This window comes from Argiope bruennichi, chromosome X2 (genome assembly GCF_947563725.1).
Source record: "Argiope bruennichi chromosome X2, qqArgBrue1.1, whole genome shotgun sequence".
Taxonomy (NCBI): Eukaryota; Metazoa; Arthropoda; class Arachnida; order Araneae; family Araneidae; genus Argiope; species Argiope bruennichi.
This window is the reverse complement of record NC_079163.1, coordinates 133042531-133063246: the sequence shown is the minus strand read 5'-3', so window position 1 is coordinate 133063246 and position 20716 is coordinate 133042531. Positions and strand designations below refer to the sequence as shown.

Sequence of the window (20716 nt, the reverse complement as noted above, 5' to 3'; positions counted from 1 at the left end):
AATTCCTAATCTGAATAATCAAAGCAAAATACTATATAAAAATTAGACAAAAGATAAGCATCAAACCAAAAATTAACAAACACAAATGTTTGAAAATAAAATATAATTGCTAAGAAAACATAACAAATGAATTCAAATATTCTCCAAAAAGAATGTATACTGAATCAAAAGAAAACTTAAACTTAATCTCAAATGCAGATATCACTATCCAATTTGAATTTCCCCGCGTTTAATGCAGGAAACGCCTACAACACTTGTCCAAACACCTCATCATCAAGAGATATCAATTGAATAATGTCAGCGCCATCTATTAAGTTGAAATAAAATTCAAAGCAAAAAAATTATAAGGAAAAAAATAGAAAACATATCTTTAGTTATGAAAAATATCAGAATATATATAAGCCCTCCCTCATTAAAATGTTAATATTGCAATATTTTTTAGGAAAATCATTAAAAAGATGTTTTTAATAAGATTGTTTGTTGCTTCAATATAAGAAATTTTGTTATTGCAGTTTTTTAATCCTATTAAATTGTGAGAAAATCAGGTTTTGGAAAATTTTAGAGTTTAAATTAGAAAGGAAATTACTTAAAGTCAAACTCATCCTTTTTATCACAAATATATACCAAAATTCTTTCCATCAGAAATTTCTATTTTTAAATGCAAATAGGTAACTTTTTTTGTTTGATTTAAATTTAATTCGTCTGGATATAAATTAATTATCCATGTTTAAGAAATGAAAATCATTAATATATCTAAAACCATTTATTAAATAGTGTTTAATTATTATTATTTCTCATCGTAATGCTGAAAAAAATTAGCTATTGCACTGAAAAAGCCGTTGTTCCTTTCACTTGTTTATAAAAATTTACCGCTTTAAAAAGATAATTTTGAAAAATATTAAATTTACATTATACAAGCCAATTAGTTTTTGCAATGAAATCTCTGTCATCATATATAATGCTACAACGTAGTTTTCCACCCTGTAGGTTTGTGCACAAATTTTCGAAATCATAAGCATTGTTTATAAATATTATTATAACGTTTTGAAATTCCAAAACTTATATGTTGCTATGTTATTCCCATTTTTTATTTATTCAAGATAATTTTTAGATATTTAAAGAAATTCCTATGTAGTAATTGTAACATCCAATACTGCATGTCACGAATCTAAATTTTAATAAGTTTTTTTTATGGAATTTGACAGTTGGGAGCAAATAAGAATAATTTAATTAACAAGTCTTTATTTTAGTCTTTTTAGCGAAAGCTAATTTTCTTTTGTCTAATTCCTTTTTTCTGCTACTATTTAAAATGTATTTTGAATTAGAAATATATTCATCAATTAATAATTCTTTATAAAAATATTTACAAATTAAACAGAAGTTATTTGTTGCTTTACTTGCTACAGTAATAAACCTCTCTTATAAATTTTTATTTATTTTTTTCACAATTTGTTAACATAAATGCCTGTTTCTTCGGGTCTTTTATTATTATTGTCTTTATTTTTTCAATAATTTTCACTTTCCATTCTCCAACCCGCTTCAATGGCCAATGGTATTTTCTAGAAATTTTCGAAATAAAAATATGGAAATCCTGTCCAAGAGAAATTAAGATTTTTTTTAATATTCAACTTTCTTCTCCATCTAAATTTTGTTCCTCTCTCCATTCGTTTTTTTAACGTGCTTCATTCAATAATCTTTTTATAATATGTCCTTTATCAGCATCAACAAAATCATTGTTGCAAACTGCTTTATTTATATTATCTCAATTTTGCTATAATAATTATACTTACAAATTGGTTTCCTTAAAGCTGCTGAATACCTAAAAGCTAATGAAACAACTGCATTATTTTTTTAAGGAAAAATTTTTTACTGTCGTGCACAATTTTCCTCGTAACTCCAGGTTTTCGAAACTAATACACAATATTCCTTATTTGAAATTTTTTTATCTTTAAATAGTAAATTAGGTTCTAAATTGAGTCTAGCGTTAATTAGATGTAGAATTATAAATCTAGATTTTGACTAGTGAAAGATTTTTCAAATTTTAAATCTCCCAATTTATAATTAATAAAGCATTTAATTTTATTTTTTCTAAGGCCAAAAATTTTTGATTTAGCACAAATTCTTTTTGGAGGATATTTAAATTCAATTGGTATGTTGTATGTTTTCTTTGAAATTATATTTGATTTTCAAACTTATTAGTGCTTATTCATTTAAGGTTTGATACTTATCTCGTGTCTAATTTTCATACAGTATTTTGCTATGGATGTATTAACTTTGATTGTTTAGATTTGAATTGTATTTAGGATTTGAATTGTTGAAATAATTTGTTTACTTAGTTAGAAATTTTGTTACTTAATGGACATTTTTGTTGTCAATATATAGTATATACTAATATTTATCTTCCAAAAAACCTCAATTTCCACGGATTTTCGGGTCATAGAAGGACGAAAACCAGGTTCCCTCGCGAAAAAAAAATCCGTGTTTTGAATCTTTACTTGAAAGTATTCCTTGATAAAGTCTTCAAGCCGGATTCATCTTTTAGTTCAATTTTTATTCCATTCCGTTCTATTTTATGCAATTTAAACAAGGTTATTTAATATTTCGTGTTCGGAATATTATGAGTTATCTGCTCTGTTGCTCTGATTCAATGAAAATGACGTATGACAGAAATTAGATAATGAAGTTTTTTCAGGTAAAAACACGAAAAGTTATTTTTATTGTTTTAATTCTTTCGATATATGTTTTTATGTTTTTTTTTTTTTTGCTTTTATTTCTTTTATTGCCATTTCAAAAAAAATCATTTTAATGCTTCTTATATTTCTATCATTTCCGTTCAAAAATGTTTATTTAATTTTACTTTCTTTGTCAGAAAATATGTTAATAGATTGAATTTAGGATAAGAATATATTTTATGGTGTACTTCTGTTCAGATATATTATATCGGAACTCTGTTTTATTTCATAGTTTATATTACATAATATAATTCGATAATATTTGACATTATTAATGAGTAAAAGCCCTCCTTAAGAGTGATCAAAAGAAAAAATCTATTCTTAGCTTCGTAAAAAAAGGGAAATGCTCTTTGTTATTGGAAATCTTGAAAGGAGATTTCAGTCGCCCTTCCTCTGAAATCCTACCGATTATTTATAGAATTTTAAAAAGACTCATGAGCAAACTGCTGTGATTTAAAAGAGTGACGAATATCCGACTTGGCAGCCCCCTATAATAAAAAATATGAATGGAATGAGGGTGGGAGTGTTGCGGGTAGGTCAACTGAAAAAATATTATTTACCTAGAGATGTGCAAAAATACAAATTCATTGAATTATAAAATAATATCAATTAGTCAATTATAACTGATCAAGCTCCTATACGATTCACTTTGTTATTTCAACCTTTATAGACATGCAGAAACTGCTTCAATAATATTCTTTGCAGATATGAAAGCTACACAGTCATGAATATTAATAAATAAAAATATGCATCAATACAAAGTTTCTGAAATAAAAAAAAATTTACCAAAAATTAATCTTAGCGTGTCACTTAATTTAAAAACGTACTGTAATCTATAAGAAAATTTATCAATTTATAAAAGAGGGACCGCATAATATGCATTGGTTAGAACCTAAATGTCAAAATCTGCCATTGATTAAATAATCAAGAGGAGGATTTTATAAACGAAAAAAGGAATTTCAATTTATCACTCAATATTCATTAAAGTTCCCCCTCAAAGCAGAGTCAAATAGCATTTAATAAAAAAAAACATGCTCGGTCCTTTTTATATGTCTTAGTTCAATCTTCTAAGAATTACAACGCGGAGTATTTTTTCCATCTTTATGCGATAGAAAGTACAACAATCTTTAGAAAATTCTACCTCGAGATTCGCAATACATTTTTGATCCCATCGTGTCAGAAAAGCACGTGTGAATGTGACGAGTTAGAAGATATCAAATTTGGCATGTGGTCTTTACGCCAAAATTGTAGATTATTTTCTTTTCAAATTTTTGTCGAAATTCGTCAACAGGGAATCTTTTTAAATGCCCCTTTGCAAGCGAAACCTCCGAAAAACTTCAAGCTAATAAATATTTGAAATTTGCTATACGAATTTAATCAGATTTTTTTTTTTAATTTTTGTGAAACTTATGCAATTCCATTAGAGCATGTATTATACGGAAAAGAAGATCTGGCAAAAATTTCATATCGGCAACAGCAGTATTTTTCGAAAAATTGAATTGATTTAGAGTATTAAAAATTTAAATAACTATAAAATTACATTAAATTTCATTTCTATTTTAAGTCGCAGAGTGGAAAAAAATCACATACTGATAGTGTTGTTTTACAATTTCAATTAGTTTCGATAAGAAGGTTATTGAGATAAAAAGCAGTATATATATATATATATATATATATATATATATATATATATATATATATATATATATATATAATAAGTGTAAATTCATTTTACAAAAATGATATAGTATACATATTCTGTCATTAATAAAATATATTCTCTGTACAGATGAGGGAAAATAAATATTATAGGTACGGTAAACAACAATATAAGAATTGCCTTCGAATTAAATAATGTATTTTAGAAAATAAGCATAAATGTACAGTTAAAAGCGCTTTTCAGTAGAATTTTTTAATTTAAATGCAAAATTTGAGCTGATATTTTTAAACTTTGGGTAATTTATAAAGGATTTCATCTATATCTGAAATTGATTGTGTGTGTGTGTGTGTGTGTGTGTGTGTGTGTGTGTGTGTGTGTGTGTGTGTGTGTGTGTGTGTGTGTGTGTGTGTGTGTGTGTGTGTGTGTGTGTGTGTGTGTGTGTGTCAACCAACCCAAGCTACAAGTCAATCGTTTGACCTATTCTTACGAAATTTGGCACATACTATATAATTCATTAAATTAATTTATTAAATAATTCATTAAATTCTATTAAAATTTCAATTAATTAAAAATTAGGAGAAATTATCCTCTATAACTCTTTTGACATTGCATAAATTATTTCAAAAAAATATTATGTAAGATTCCAATGCAGAAGGATTTCATACTTTACAAAAATATATTTGGTTTTAGCAAAAAAGTCTTCGTATTTATTGAATCTTTTCCATTTTAAATTCAAATTTGAAACCAGTTAATTGAACATTAGAGAGATAAATACTACAATAAACAAAATATTGTAAGACTATCGTATTATGTGCCTTTCAAAATTTGAAGCTTAAATGTATTTTACTGAAGAAGCTATAAAGAGATCAAGGAACATAAAATTTAAGTTGAAAATATTACAGAGCATTGCTTCTGACGCAGCAACTTTTTACCGAAGGCGACTAGTAGGAAATAAAAAGAGTGATATTCGTAATTTAAAGTTTCCGTGATTGCCAAACATCAATGTTAATGTGACACCAAGCTTCAACTATATAATAATCTCTATATTATAGAGTATATTTCAAATTCTCCAGTAATATAAATTATATAGTACTTTTCTACAGACACGCCATCTTGACTGTAGAAACTGTATTACGACTATTGTTCTTAATTTCACATGAGAATTCCTGACGGCAAATGGATCGCTCATCAATGAAGTTCTGATAAAAAATTTTTTAAAAAGGACATGTAAAACCACAAAAAGATAAATTATAAAAATAAACCAATTTATTTAATTTATTTACCTGGGCGGTTTCTATCAACGTTTCTTGATATCAAGCAATCTCATATATCCCGATCAACTCTACGTCAGTTTTTCTTCCAGATTACAAATTATTGTCTAAGATTTCGGGTGGGGGAGGTCATGAATCCATTCCCCTCTTCAGATTCTGCAAAAAAGTGAGTAAATCTGCAATTGAGTGAAAGTATTAAGTAATTTAAAACGCAAAAATCACTTGAAAACGCATTTTTACTTCAAACGCCCTTATATTTTCCTGGGGATTAAAATAATAATTGTCACAAATAAGATCTGCCATCTAATTAGGAAATAAAATAAGTAAATTCGTATATCAAGGGTTAATGTGTTATTTATGAATATTCTAAGAATAACTATTTTAATCATCTTTTTATCAAAACATCTTTATTCAAAGTCGATAAAAAATTTAGAAGCATCTGAAATTATATACTTTTTGCCGAGAATAGTAATTGAAAGAAAAGTATATATAAATGATACGTTCTCCGATTACATAGTCAAAATATTGAATGCAGAGTCTGAAGAATTTAGGTAGTAATTTATTTTTAAAAAATATAGTGCATACTTAAATGAACTCTTTTAGTGTAACTAAAAAGCTACTACATCAAATATATATATATATATATATATATATATATATATATATATATATATATATATATATATATATATATATATATATATATATATATATTGTCGTCAACTGCAGTGAGTAATATTTTTTTAGTGTAATAATTGTAGCCTGATAAATAAGATTGCAAAGGAAAATATATATTTTACTGTTAAATGAATTAATTTACATTATACAATTTACTTACTCCAGTGATTTATAATGAATTCGCATAATTTGGCTATATCAAAATAACTCTTCTTAGCATGCATACTCACAAGAGTATCAAAAGAAAACAGTATTTTTTTTTTAAATTTAGTTTAAACATTAACTAGATTTTAGTCAGGCAATTCTCATAGTGAAATGAATAAATAAATTTATCAATTCGTTACCGAGGAAGAAACAATTATATGAATAAGATGACGATTAATTTTAGAGCTTGGATTTGAATTATGAACTATGGAAAACAACTCTATCGTCCTATTCATGAATAATATAAAAGCACCAACTTATCTATTAAGGTAATCGAAGTGCCCCATGAAAGCATTGTTTTTTTTCTTTTTTCCATAATCTATGATATAAAGGTAGCCAAAGGATAAAGATTGTTCGGAAAAAATGTGACGTCGTATTCAATTGCCAGATTATTGATTATTCTTCTAAACATACAATAGTATAAATTATATGCTGAATAAACATTATGACATTTAAATAAAATGACTGAGAATTTTGAGTCGTCGACATCCATTCGCATTGAATTCTTAGTCAACCGATCAAAATTTTTTGACAAAAGCGGCATGTATTATTTCTTATTCACATGTCGACTTGTTGGTTATATTGCCAAAAGTAGCGCAAATTAAAAGCTTCATGAACGATATTTGAATCAAATGTCTGAAAATCTATGGATATATACTTCGAATTCATCCCATTTAGTTCATAGTCAGCCGACCACAAGTTATTGGCAGAATGCGGTATCTTATTCACTTGTCGGATATATTGCCAAAACTAGTGCAAATTATAAGCTAAGTGAACGACATTTCAATCAAATGTCTGAAAATCTGCAGATTTAACATCTTCGGCACTCACCGCATAGAGTTTAGTCGACAGACCAAAAATTGCTAGCAAAATGAGAATATCACCTTTTCGATATTTTATTCACTCGTTACCTTGTCGGTTATATTGCCAAAAGCAGTGCAAATTACAATATAAGCTTAATGAAAGACATTTAAATCAGATGTCTGAAAATCTGCGAACTTAACGTCTTCGACATCCATTGCATTCAGTTCTTAGTTTGGTCTGGCCGTATAATATGCCGTATTTTGCCCGCAAAATACGGCATATTATTGACCTACCACCCTATCGATTTTGCCAAATATAGCCAAAACACTTTAACCATTATTTGGATATTTCGATTGTTTACAATATATTAACTTTAAGGTGGATTTTAAATAATCATATTCGATAATGCTCAACTCTCTACAACTCTCTATGAAATAGTGAACACTTTTGCAGATGAAACTCTGAATTTCTCGCCGACGGGGGGGGGGCAAGAGGTTGCCGACAGGAGGTCAGTTGCCCCCCTTGCCCTCTGCTACCGCCGCCTCTGCCCCTCTTGCATTCATCCTGCGCTTCAGTCGTTTCAAGTTTCCTTAAAAAAAAAAAAAAAAAAAAAAGGTTAACCTGCGATTATAATAATTTTGCAGTTTCTTTTTTCTAATGGCATCAATTATTTAATTATGTTTGTTAGCAATCGTGTTTTGTTAAATGAACAATTATATTAAATACCTTTTTTTAAAGTAACTTCATTGACTTCAATGAATTATCATAAAACAAAGCGAATTTCCACTCTACAGATAATAGTAGAAAAGACAGTCTTAAAAACTTCCGCCATTAAATATATTTTCTAAAATATATATTTCTTTCCTGGGTTAAAAAAAAAAGAAGAAAGAAAAAAGAAAGAAATACCCAGCAATAATATAATCTGAATGTTTCCCAAGAAATTTAATTTCGAAATCGTTCAGGATAATACTTGTGCTGCCATCTATTAGTTATTTTTTAAATGTAATATATTCGTCAATACTAAACAGGAGGAAATCAATCCTTTTATTATACGCCACATTTTCATTCGAGTCAATATTTTTTAAGCAAAAAAGCCAATATATCGCATCCTATGCATTATTTGCTGTAATACGAGTTACTAAACGTTAAAAAACACGAAAAATTTTATTTTATTAAATTCAAATATGCATACTAAAATTTTATTCCGCGGCTTTCGAATAGGCAAAGTAAATAAATATATTTCAAGTTAATCATATAGAAAGAAAGAAAAAAGAATTGCCTTATTCATTTTTATATAAGTTTTATTTTCAGAGCGAAACGGTTGACATCTTTCTTTTCTTCCTAATTTGATATTTCTTTTCCGTGCAGAATATCAATGTTATTAAGAAATTGAAGGGGGGGGGGGGAGATCCTTGGTTGTCTAGCGAGTGTTTACTTTTAGAAAGTCATAAATGCATCACATTAATAAATAGAAACTATTTCTGGCTGTATTTAAAGAAAGAAAAGGTGAATTTTAAGCTCTGAAATAAAACTAAGTTGGAAGAACGTCAACTATCATATCAAGACAGCCAAAGGTCAAAAGTCAGTAAACTGATACACTAAGGCATTATTGTTTTTCAAGATAGTTCTTAAAATGAGGGTAGCAAGGTAAACGAAGAAATTAAGCCTAGATAAGGCGACTGCTTAGAAATAATTGTATTCAAAAATTCCGTTAGAAAGAGTAGACTAATGTTTTTCAAAAATGAACTGGATGGTAGACAAATTGAACATAAAGAAAAATTCATTATAATCAAAATCATCTACTAACCCTGAAATTTCCTGATTGCTAGCTAGAGGAGAAGGGGCCTGAGAAATAGCAACATCTGTTAGCCACCCCAGCGATATTAGTGACTAAGCAAATGCAAACTGTACCAAGAATATGTTATTACTATTTTTTCGTTCCATTTGTTTTTAAAAAGGACTCAGACATTCTAACACTTTGTCTCCTGTGGTTCCCCCTAAAACTAGCCTAAGGGATATCTATATCTCATTTACTCCTAGGTCGCTAGATCACGGGAATTTCTGCAAAAGTTTAAACCGATTAACTCGTATTTATTTTCAAAAACCTTTTAATTAAGACAAAAAGGACACTGCATGAAACAGAGGTTCCAACTCATCATCTTTAGACAGATGTCTTCCCGCCGATTCCGTGCGGAAGTTTACGAAGTTGGTTGGTTGGTTTATTCGGGTTTAATGGCGCAAGAGCCAAAGGTAGGCTATACTGCGCCAATCGTATGGTTTGAGATGATATCACGCGAGAAATTTAAAATTACATTAAAGATCAGGTCAGTAAAACAGCAACAATCAAAACATGAGAGACAAGTTAAGCAAAACAAGTTTTAATCTATATAAAATGATAAAATCCAATAGCTTTTAAAAAGTTAAAAATATACAGATGGGGAGGTTCTCCCACTAATTCTCGTATGTTAAGTGAAGTTGAGTTAAAATATTTAATGCGATGAGAATTAAAATTGGGGCACTCAGCTAGGATATGCGCAACAGTAAAATCAATATTACATGATAGGCATCTGGGCGCTCTCTCACCAAATAATAGATATTTGTGAGTGAAACGAGTATGACCGATGCAAAGTCGAGTCAGTTTCACGTCGACTGTTCTTATGGAAACAATGGGCCACAAATGAATATGCGGTTTAATGAAATGTAGCTTATTATGAGTCTCCATATCCCAAGACTCCTGCCAGAGGGAATGGATATAATGAATAATTCTAAGTTTTGAATCCCGATATGGAATTGATGTCTGCCATAAACTAGAAGCTGCTTTGGCAGCGCAATCAGCGCCTTCATTGCCCAAAATTCCAACGTGACCAGGAACCCAGCAGAATAAGACTAAAAATTCCCTGGCCTGAAGTGTTTGCAAGCAAAACAAAATATCTACTGCCACAGGATGCATCAATTTACCAGGGTGGGATAATATCTCCAAAGCACTTATGCTGTCTGTATATAAAATATATTTACGCCCATCAGAAACTGCAATTTTCTGAAGAGCGCAAAAAATTGCTACAAGTTCCGCTGTCAAAATAGAGCAAAAGTTGTGTAAACGGTAACTGTAGATTTTTTGTAAAAATTTAATTCCGCAGCCAACAAAACTCTCCGATTTTGAGCCATCAGTAAAAATAGGTTCGTATAACAAAAATTGATTCCTGTGAGAGGCAAAGAGTTTTTGAAATATGACGGGTGCTGTGGAAGACTTATCGAATGTATAAAAGGGGTTGAGGTATGAAAAGACAGGGACATCCCAAGGTGGAATGACATAGAATTCTGCTTGTTTAATTTGTATGTTACTAAGACCTGCATCAGCAATAATCGTTTGAATTCTCTCAGAAAAGGGGAGAATATTGAAGGGACGAGCATTGTAAAGTCTACGAAGACCAATGGGAATTGTCATTTGCCTTAGTGGATGATTAGAAAGCGACTGGATCCTAAGATAGTACTGAGTCGAGAGCATTTTACGTCTTAAGTGTAATGGTAACTGATGGAAGATGACATAAAGACTTTGTACGGTTCTGAAGGCACCACAACAGATTCTCAAGGCAGAATGATGTACAGTGTCCAATTTGCGTAGAACAGTGGGTCGAGCCGAGCCATACACAGCACATCCATAATCAAGGCGGGATAATATTATTGCTTGATAAATCCTCAGCAGACAAGTGCGATCTGCACCCCACGGATAAGGATATTGAGAAGGATTGGAAGGATTAAGGATATTGAGAAGTGATTCGCATTTCTTCCGTAATTTCAAAATATGTGGAAGAAAGGTGAGTTTCTTATCAAATATCACACCCAGAAATCGCATGTCTGTAACTACAGGAATGTCCACATTACCAATGCGAATTATAGGATCTGGATGTATACCCGTTTTCAGACAGAAATGGACACAGCGGCTCTTTTCAGCAGAAAAAGTGTGGCCATTCTCGTTACACTATGTCATTAATTTATTCACAGCATGCTGAAGCTATCGCTCAATTAAATGCATACTAGAGCCCTGACAAGATATCTGAAGATCATCAACATACAAAGTGCCCTTAACAGATGGAGGTAATTGGTCTAAAATCTGACTAAGATGAAGGATAAAAAGTGTCACACTGAGAACGCTTCCTTGAGGGACACCCTCATCTTGAATAAAATGGCTAGAATAAGAATTTCCAATACGTACTCTAAAAATGCGAGAGGATAAAAAATTTTGAATAAAAATCGGCAAATTGCCATAAAAATCAAATTTTAAAAGTGATCGAAGAATACCATAACGCCAGGCTCGATCATAAGCCTTTTCTATGTCAAAGAAGACTGAAACAAGATGATTCCGTCTTACAAAGGCATTACGTATTTCAGTTTCCAGAAGCACGAGATTGTCTATTGTAGACCGGCCCTACGGAAACCACTTTGTAAAGGAGGAATGCAATTACGTATCTCCAATTCATAAATAAGGCGGGTGTTGATCATGCGCTCTAGAGTTTTACACATGCAATTTGTGAAAGCAATCGGCCTGTAGTTTAAAGGGTTAGTAGAATCTTTATCAGTTTAAGGATCGGAATAACAATTGCTTCATGCCATTGTGAAGGAAACTGTTTCTCAGTCCATATTCTATTGAAAAGGTGTAAAAGATTAGAGAGAGAAACTGTGTTCAAATGGCGAAGCATATTGTATGTAACTCCGTCAGGTCCTGGGGTAGTATCACGAACTTCGTTTAAAGCCATCTTCAATTCAAACATCGTGAATGGCGAATTATATGGAAGTTGCCTGTTGGTTTCAAAATTTAAAGACCTCTGTTCAGCGCGTCTCTTAGTCTCAAGGAAAGCTGGACTATAAGAGTCTGCGCATGGCACTTGCGCAAACGATTGTCCAATGATATTGACTATATCTGCTGGGGATGAATACTGAGTATTTCCAATTTTTAATACTGGAAAGGAAAACTCATTGTATATCCCATTCGCAGCTTTAATTTTCTTCCAAATTTGTGCACTAGATGTTGAAGATGTAATTGAGGAAATGAAGTGTATCCAAGATTCCCTCTGACTTTGCCAGCGAGTGCGACGAGCATTAGCTCTGGCACGCTTAAACGAAACTAGATTATCTATTGTGGGGTACCGGCGAAATATATTCCACCGCCTTTTTTGTTCTTTATGGCTGTCGTGACATGCTCTATTCCACCATGGTCTACGAAATTTACGTGGACGAAGAGAGCTCTTTGGAATAGTATTGTCAGCAGCAAGTATTATACAGTATATTACCTTTTGTACCGCTTCTGTTATGTTTTCAAGACTAACCATAGTTTTAGTGATTTCTGCCAATCGAGAGAAAGCAACCCAATCTGCTCTTTGGAAAAGGTAACGTGGGGAAGTTTGTGTCACACCGTTCCTCTCAGCATGAGAGACTATTATGGGAAAGTGGTCGCTATTATTTAGATCACTTTCAACCTTAAAATCAAGCAATGGTAGAAGTTCAGGGGAGCAAACGGCCAAATCAAGAGTATGAAAGGTACGAGTGGGTTTATGGAAATATGTTTTCTCGCTATTATTTAGCAGACAGAGACAGTTATTGTTAATAAACTGTTCGATCTGTCTACCACGAGTATTCGTCTTTTCCGAACCCCACAAATGACTATGCCCATTAAAATCACCAAGCATTAAAAAAGGCGTCGGATATTGGTCAACCAAATTATCAAGATCCTGCTGACTTACATTGTCATGTGGTGGCAAGTAAACACAACATATTGTAATCAGAGATTTAACATTGATTTGAACAGCCACAGCCTGCAAGGAAGTGCGTAGTGGAGGTGGTGAGCTTGGATATAGATTTGAAGTCAAGATGCAGACTCCACCTGAAGTCGAGGCGTCAGTTACAGCGTCTTGACGAACACTATTATAACCACGTATTTTGAAAGGAATATCCGATTTCAAGAAAGTTTCTTGAAAGGCGAAACAAAAGGGATGAAATTTGTTAGTGAGAGATTCAATGTCCACAATTTTAGAGCGAATGCCGCGACAATTCCATGAAAGAAATGTACCCATTAAGTAATTTGAGGTGAAAAAGAATTTGAGACGGAAACATTAGGAATTGGAGAAACTTCGCAACTCATCCTAAGATCTTCATCCTCCTCCTCCGAGGGATGTAAGTTAATTATATCAGAACTTTTTGGAGTGCCACTGAACAAAGAAGGTAAATCTTTATGTATGAGGCCTTCCTCCGCAATACCCAGGGCTAAAGATTGCTTTTTTTTATTTTTGAACGTCTTTGCTAAATCTTTACGAGGAAAACCGTGCTTAGAAATTTTAAGCTTTAAAGACTTTTCAGCTTTAGAAGGCTTCTTGCGTTGAGCTTTAACTGTTTCCGAGTTGACCGTATCTGAAGTATCTGTGTCAATGTCAGGAGGAAAATCATTTACTTCATATTGCGTACTTTAGCTAACAAGGGTTTTCTTCACTACCCTTTCTAAGCGTAAGTGTTACCAGACGTCGTTGTCCGAGCTTTGACAATCCGTCGGGATTCGGGATAAGACATCTGTTCCTTGAACTTAACTTCAATGACCTCTTTTTCAAACTTCCAGATAGGGCAAGACCGAGAATAAGCAGTGTGGTTGCTCTTACAATTTACGCACTTTTCTGTTGCATTACACTCAGCGTTATCATGATCGACTTCCGCACAGCGGGCACAAGTAAGTTTCCCGCGGCAAGCAGTTTTTGGGTGGCCAAAACGCTGGCAATGGAAACAACGTAGAGGTGTGGGGATATATGGCCTAACTGGGCAGTTAATATATCCTGCCTTGATAGAGGCGGGAAGTTTTGGTGATCTGAAGGTCAGGATCAGATGCTTCGTTGGAAGGAGCTGTCCATCCCTTCGTATGAAAATGCGTCGCGCATGTCTAACTCCTTGTGGTTTTAATTCATATGTGATTTCCTCTAAAGGAACATTAAAAAGTTCTCCAACAGTTAGAAGAATTTAGAGTTTTATGAGGTTCCACTGTTATATTTATATCAGCTAAAGCTTTAATTTTCATAATTTGTTTCGTAGAATTCATAGAATTAACTTCTACAAGTAGATCTCCGGAGCGAATTTTCTTTATAGATGTGACGTCTCCAACAGTAGCGGAAATAGCCCTTTGGACAAGAAAAGGTGAAACATTCTCGAAAGTTTCGTTATTTGTAGAAATACGTTTGACAAGAAAGAAATAATCAAAATATGTTGGTAGGTTTTTTACAGTGACATGCCCACTTAAGGGACGAAGTTTGCCCTTGGCACCCATGCAGCATGGTAAAAAGAATTCGGACCCCGACGGCACCGCCCACCACCGAGCTCTACGAGGAAAGGCAGCCACCGGCTCTGGCCACTCCCAGCCTCGGCGCTTACCTTGGTGCTAGCCGGAGCATATACGCTCAGAGTCATATCCAGGAACGTTGACCACCCTTAACGCCAAGCCCCAGAGATTGACCCTTTCGCTTGATTCCTAGCAGACTAACCAAATGGTTAGCATACCAGCCGATTGATGCACAGGGGACCACAGTGCACCACCCGTCTTTCTAATGGGTCGCCACGCACGGCCAACACGTGGGGTTTTGGCTGTCCATGAGAAGCAAGAAGCAAACAGAGCGGCGACAGCTTCTCATGGGGAGCTCCCTCGCTTGCCGTCGAGGGATAGAAGGACAAAGCAGACAGCAGAAGGCGTAGGGGAGAGAGAACTAAAGGGGAGTAAAGATCCCTGGGAACCTCGGGATTGGGACACCCGTACTCACCTATAGTAGGTGAGCCCCTGAGGGGCGGAGGTTTACGAAGAGAGAGTGGACTCAGATGCCGTCCACGTCATTTGGCTATATTTCGAAACTACGAGGTCCGTCACAAACTTAATTTAGTTTTGTTATATTAACATCCCGTTAAGAAGAAACACGTGGGTTATAATGAGAGAGGGATCTCGTAATTTGCAGGCTTTATCAGATGATGAGGATGACATTTGAGACGGTATTGTTCTTTCCGGATTTCCGTATGAAACATATATGAGGACAGTCGAGCCTCAACTTCAGATGTAACGTACACCAGGCCAATTTTGAACCTGGATTCCTACTTGGATCCAATATCTTAACATCAGATCTATCGTGGTCCGGAATCTGTCCCAAATTTGCTCTCCTATTATTTCAAAATGGGGCTTCAATGCGGCTAAATTAAACAAAGCACATGAAATCGATAATTAAAATGTGTATATAACTTAACTAAAGACAAGCAAAAATTAATTAAATAAAATTAAGTAATTTTATGATTGAAATAAGCTGATAATTAATCATATTTGCTAATACATAGCTGTAATATTTTAGGATGATTAATGGATGTGGTAATTAGTTTACATTGAGAAAAACCATTATTTTACTACGTTTAAGAATACATTCATTAGAATCATCTCTATTATAAATAGTTCCTAAGAAAATTTTGAAAAGAGAATTAGCATAATAGACATTTTGGTTTCAGATTTTGAATGATGTTTATAGTTTAGAATGTCTTGTGCTTTTACAATATCAGTCAGACAATGCATCCAAATAAATGTAGCCTGAATACATCTGCTTCCATAGAAATCTTCCAAAGGAGGCATCAATTCACCATTAATATATTTAAGGACAAGAGAAAATAGCTTTTGAGCTATGCATTTGAGATAATATTCTCATCAATTGAAATAATAGTCCCTTCTATAACTATCACAATATCAAACATTTCATATCTATGTAACTTTTCTATATAAATACAGAGTAGGTCGATAATAACTACTTCATTATTAAATAACTGATACAATTTTGCATAGAAATAAAGGGCAATATCTCTATTCTTACTCAGTTCAAAATTAAATTCAAAACTATTATTAGCGCAATTTTATAAAACTGCACCTGTATCATTTGCTATTGTTTTGGGCATTCATAATTAAATTCGAATATTAAAAGTTATTAAACAGCGAGAGAAAATATTTGAGTAATAAGTGCATTATCTTTTTTAAAATATAAATCCATATAAATTACATCCTATCGGAATTAAATGAATACTTTCCCCACGTATTCAATACAATTTTTTTATTCTTGTCTTCAAACTAATTCACTTAAAATGTATTAAGAATCTTATTTTCTTTTTAAAAAATTTCGGTCGCTTTTTTCAGCAGTTGACTGTTTTGTTTATTTGGGGGCAGGACCCTTTTAGCAATGAGCCGGACAGAAAGGAATCAGTTATCTCTTTTTTTATAGCTGTTAATAACGAGAAGATTTTATCCCACCTCATTTAACAAAATGAGAAGCTGGTTAGTTCTTGGTGGATATAGTGAGGTCGTGAGATCCAATGACCTTCTGCCAATGACAGTACGTACTACCTACAAGAGGCCCTTAGGATTCAACCTATATCCCGCCTATTGCTTTGGAGTCGTCCAGATGATTCAATTTAGTCCGACGTAGCTCAACTATTTTTCATTAATGTTCCCTTTGGCCATACATCACAGCATTTCGATTAACAAGCTTTCTGAGTAATTTGCTTGATTTCACTCTCTTTCCCAGTGGGAGTCCAATCATGCTTATGCAATGCGCATCAAATCCAATTGTATTTGAAATCATATTATGTTTTTGGAATCAGAAAAAAAAACGATGTGCACATTGTTCCATGCAAGTTAGTTATCAAATGATTTGCAATGCTACAACTTTGAATGATTAGAATGAAAACAATTGTACATAACAAAATGCTTGATTGATCGTAGTGTGGTTTCATTGTTATCTACTTTGGGCGCAAAATTATCCCAGAAAAAGTTTTTTCGGACATTATACTTGTAGGTTTAATAACAGTGCAAGATTCGTACTTGCTAATTGTGGCAGAAGCGGATTTACATGTTGCATTTCCGTTTTTGTTTTATTTAATAAATTTTATCAGCCATTATGTATATATCTATGACACTTCCGATAAGTATAAAATAACAGTGTTCCATAACTGTGTGCAAAACATACTAATTACTAGTAAAAGAAAATAATATAAAATTACGAGTAACAATCCGTGACTAAAATTCATTATCCACAGGTATTGCTATCCCTCATATTTATCGCCAGCTATATTGATTACCTAAGGCCAACTAAACATTATCACCCCCCCCCCTTCCGTCAAAGATTTAGTATGAAATTCCCTGAAAAAGAAATGGTGATAAAACAGTTGCAGTATCCATAAATCAATGTAATTTTATACTTTGGAAAGAGTTCTAAAACCGTGAACCGCTGACAATTTACCAAAACATAGTTATTATCTTACTTCAGAATATCTAATATTTTTCAATTAAGTCATCTGAAACCTTTTGCTAATAGCCATTTGTTACAATCCATTATTTCTGTAAGGCATATTAGTAGTCGAAAAGAATTAGTTAATGATCCTGTAGCAAAGCTTATTACAGTTGCCTCTACATTCGATCTGAAAAGAATTTCATTTCCAGCAAGATTCAGTTGTCAGATCTTGTTACATTACGTTATGCATGTTACTTTGTTATTAAAATAAATGCCTTTTCTCCCAAAAGTGAAAGAGAATTAATCTGTTGTTTCAAGTAAAGCAAATAGAGAGAAATAAATGTATAAAATTCCACAGGGTTCGGCCGGGATTTGAATCCGGGACCTCTCGCACCCTAAGCGAGAATCATACCCCTAGACCACCAAACCACGAGCGGTTGGACCTAAATTAGAAACTTCCTCCTGCGTAACGTGATGAAGGAGATAGATAAAGAGTAGGTCAAAGTGTTTACGCGCGACGTAGAGGAAGTAAGGAGAGAAGTTTTCTGAGTAACATTTGTATGCATTTCATTTCCTTCGGATCCAGCACTCCGGATCATATTATCTAAGGGACAAATTGAACTGGAACCCACTGGCGACACAGACCCCGAGTGTCTGAAAATCTTTTATAAAAATTATATTTTAATTTCGCAAAAGATTTAATACATGAAAATATTTTTGTCAAGCCAATCTAAATAAGCACTAGGAAAATCTAGGGCTAGATAATTAATCAGCTGGGCAAAGTAAACTGCTGCCAAGCGGTCCCACAACTTCAGGAAGCCCCAAGAACTCGAGGGCTTCTTTTTTTTTCTTCTGGTATTTAAAAAAATATAATTTAGCGCATTTGTTTAATTATTAAGATCATGCAATCGAACTTATTCAAATTAAATCAAATATTATTTAAGTTAATTATGGAACATTAATCTAGAATTATTCTTAATTAAGATTTGCAAGTTTTATATTATCTTACAATTCTAAAACAATGGATGCTTTACAATTTTAAAAATGTTCAATCCTATAATTAAATATTATTTGAATTGAATTAACATTTTTTTAAATATTTTCATTAAAATTACTTTTATATTTCAGGTATATTTTTTATACGCGATATACTGAGACCAACGTTTTAGAAAGGGGTTAGCAATAAAGCGTTTTACTATTTAAGTCTATCAAAATTTGCAATTAAATTACTTATAGAAAAATTGAAATTATACAAATAAAAGATTAAATTAAATTCATTAAAAAATATGTGGGGGTGAAAATTTAGAAGGAAAGAGGGGAGGCGAAATTTGCATTGTCGCTACAAGTCTAGTTTTGGGAAAATTCAATCTTCATTGGGACAATATAAATAAAATGATTTAATTATACTATGTACAGGCAGTGACAAATAAAAAAAGTCAAATCCAAATCATTGATGAATTTATGGCAGATAAATACCAGAATTAATTTGTAAATTAAAATATATGTATTTATATTAATGAATAAAAAATTGTGAAAGTACCAAATAAAGTGTAGAATGTTTATATACATATAATAAATGTTATGTCATTTTCATGTAATATTTTCTAAACATATAAAATTTATTAGCTTGAATAATACTTCTCTTATACAATAAATTAATATGTATATTTTTGTATCAATTAAACAAACAGTTTAAGAATGATAAATAAAATACAAAGAGCTTACACATGCTTTATTTTATTAATTTTAATATTAAGTATATAACTGCATATTTGTATTAAACAAATCAACAAAATGAAAAAAAAATATCTAATGATAAGGAGTACAATAAATGGTAGCGGCTGCTGCTTTTTCAAAATTGCATTTTGAAAATCAAAGGGGGGAAAAAACGTAGGGTTTTCTTTTTGTCTTCAGTTGTATTTGAAATATATAATTTATCTGGAACATAAATACTCAAATGCTAGCTACCATTCTGAAGGGGCGCAAAAAAATGCAATATTTCCACAATTATATCAATGCAAGTCCAACTTCAGTAAAAATATTTTGAAAACTATACATTTTCTTTATGTTTATAGTATAATAATATCAGATTTTGTGATATCTATTTGCAACCATTTCTCGGTGTAATTCCGAAGAGATATGCAGAAAATTTCATTTTTTTAAAATTATAAAATACCAACAATATAGCATTAATGAGGTGTTCGATTGAAATCTTAGCTTACAAAAACAATTGCTTAGCCTTAGATAGATAATGTAGCCGGTGCGATTTCTTTAAAATTGCATCAGTGAACAAACTCTTATTTAAACTCAGTTGTTTATTTAAAAATTTAAATATTCAAAAAAATTGAAAATTTGGTTAGTTTTTAAAAATTCTTGCATAATCAAAAATTTTCATAAGTGCCTGAAATTTCCATTTGGACAAAAATTAAATTACATTAGGTACTTTTTATAACTGAGCAAAATATGAAATATACTTTTTAGAGTGTTGAGTAAATCTTAATTTAAATTATTATAATACAGTGAACGCCGTTTGTAGTGATCACTTTGGGTTCAATCAGAGTTACTAATACATCCGAGTGATCAGTACATCCAAAATACTATAAAAATAATGCAATTCTTTAAGTATACATCAGGAAAAATAGACCACATAACAAATTCATTCCTTTTAGTTAGAAGAAAAAAATCGATACAATGTACAGGATTGACAAATATCCATGTATACTTTATTTTCTTTCAAAGTTAGCAAGCATTCGTTGGATAAACCTTTCTTATGAATAATGTTCAGCAAAGAATTCAGTACGGTATTGAATTGGTTTTCTTAAGGACTTGCGGAGTTTCGTGGGTTGATGGGGATTTCTCTTCTTCATCGTCATGCTGTGTGCCTTCATATCTTTGATGCATGAAGTTGTTCCTTCTGTAATTATTTTAGTTGTCTCCAATTTTCATCAATGTGGAAATAAGCCTCATAAACTTCTTCGGAAAGATCTACTGACTTTTCAATGAAGTAATCATTCCGAGGGACACCTCAGAAATATAAATAAGAATCTTCCAGAATGGTAATTAGTTCTCACCTCCTCGGTGAGTACAGGA

The 20716-nt window shown here is 32.1% G+C and overlaps 1 protein-coding gene and 1 non-coding gene across 2 annotated transcripts; both read right to left on the bottom strand.

Annotated features, from left to right (window-relative positions):
• Positions 1-13416: 13416 nt before the first annotated feature.
• On the bottom strand, positions 13417-14789 carry LOC129959898 (uncharacterized). Its single transcript, XM_056072794.1, has 3 exons — positions 14754-14789; positions 13856-14102; positions 13417-13760 (listed from the first exon to the last, which is right to left on the bottom strand). The coding sequence occupies exons 1-3, from the start codon at positions 14787-14789 to the stop codon at positions 13417-13419; spliced, it is 627 nt and encodes a 208-aa protein (XP_055928769.1).
• A 3194-nt stretch (positions 14790-17983) lies between these two features.
• On the bottom strand, positions 17984-18055 carry Trnap-agg (transfer RNA proline (anticodon AGG)). Its single transcript has one exon. It is a non-coding gene; the product is annotated as a tRNA-Pro (tRNA).
• Positions 18056-20716: the final 2661 nt, after the last annotated feature.

Excerpts from the sequence above, each read along its gene's own strand:
- LOC129959898 (XM_056072794.1), bottom strand. The coding sequence starts at position 14,789 with ATGACTCTGAGCGTATATGCTCCGGCTAGCACCAAG. Across the intron at positions 14,103-14,753 it reads ATGCTCCGGCTAGCACCAAG|CGTTTTGGCCACCCAAAAAC; the intron begins GTAAGCGCCGAG and ends TTCCATTGCCAG. Across the intron at positions 13,761-13,855 it reads AGCTCGGACAACGACGTCTG|ATACTTCAGATACGGTCAAC; the intron begins GTAACACTTACG and ends ACATTGACACAG.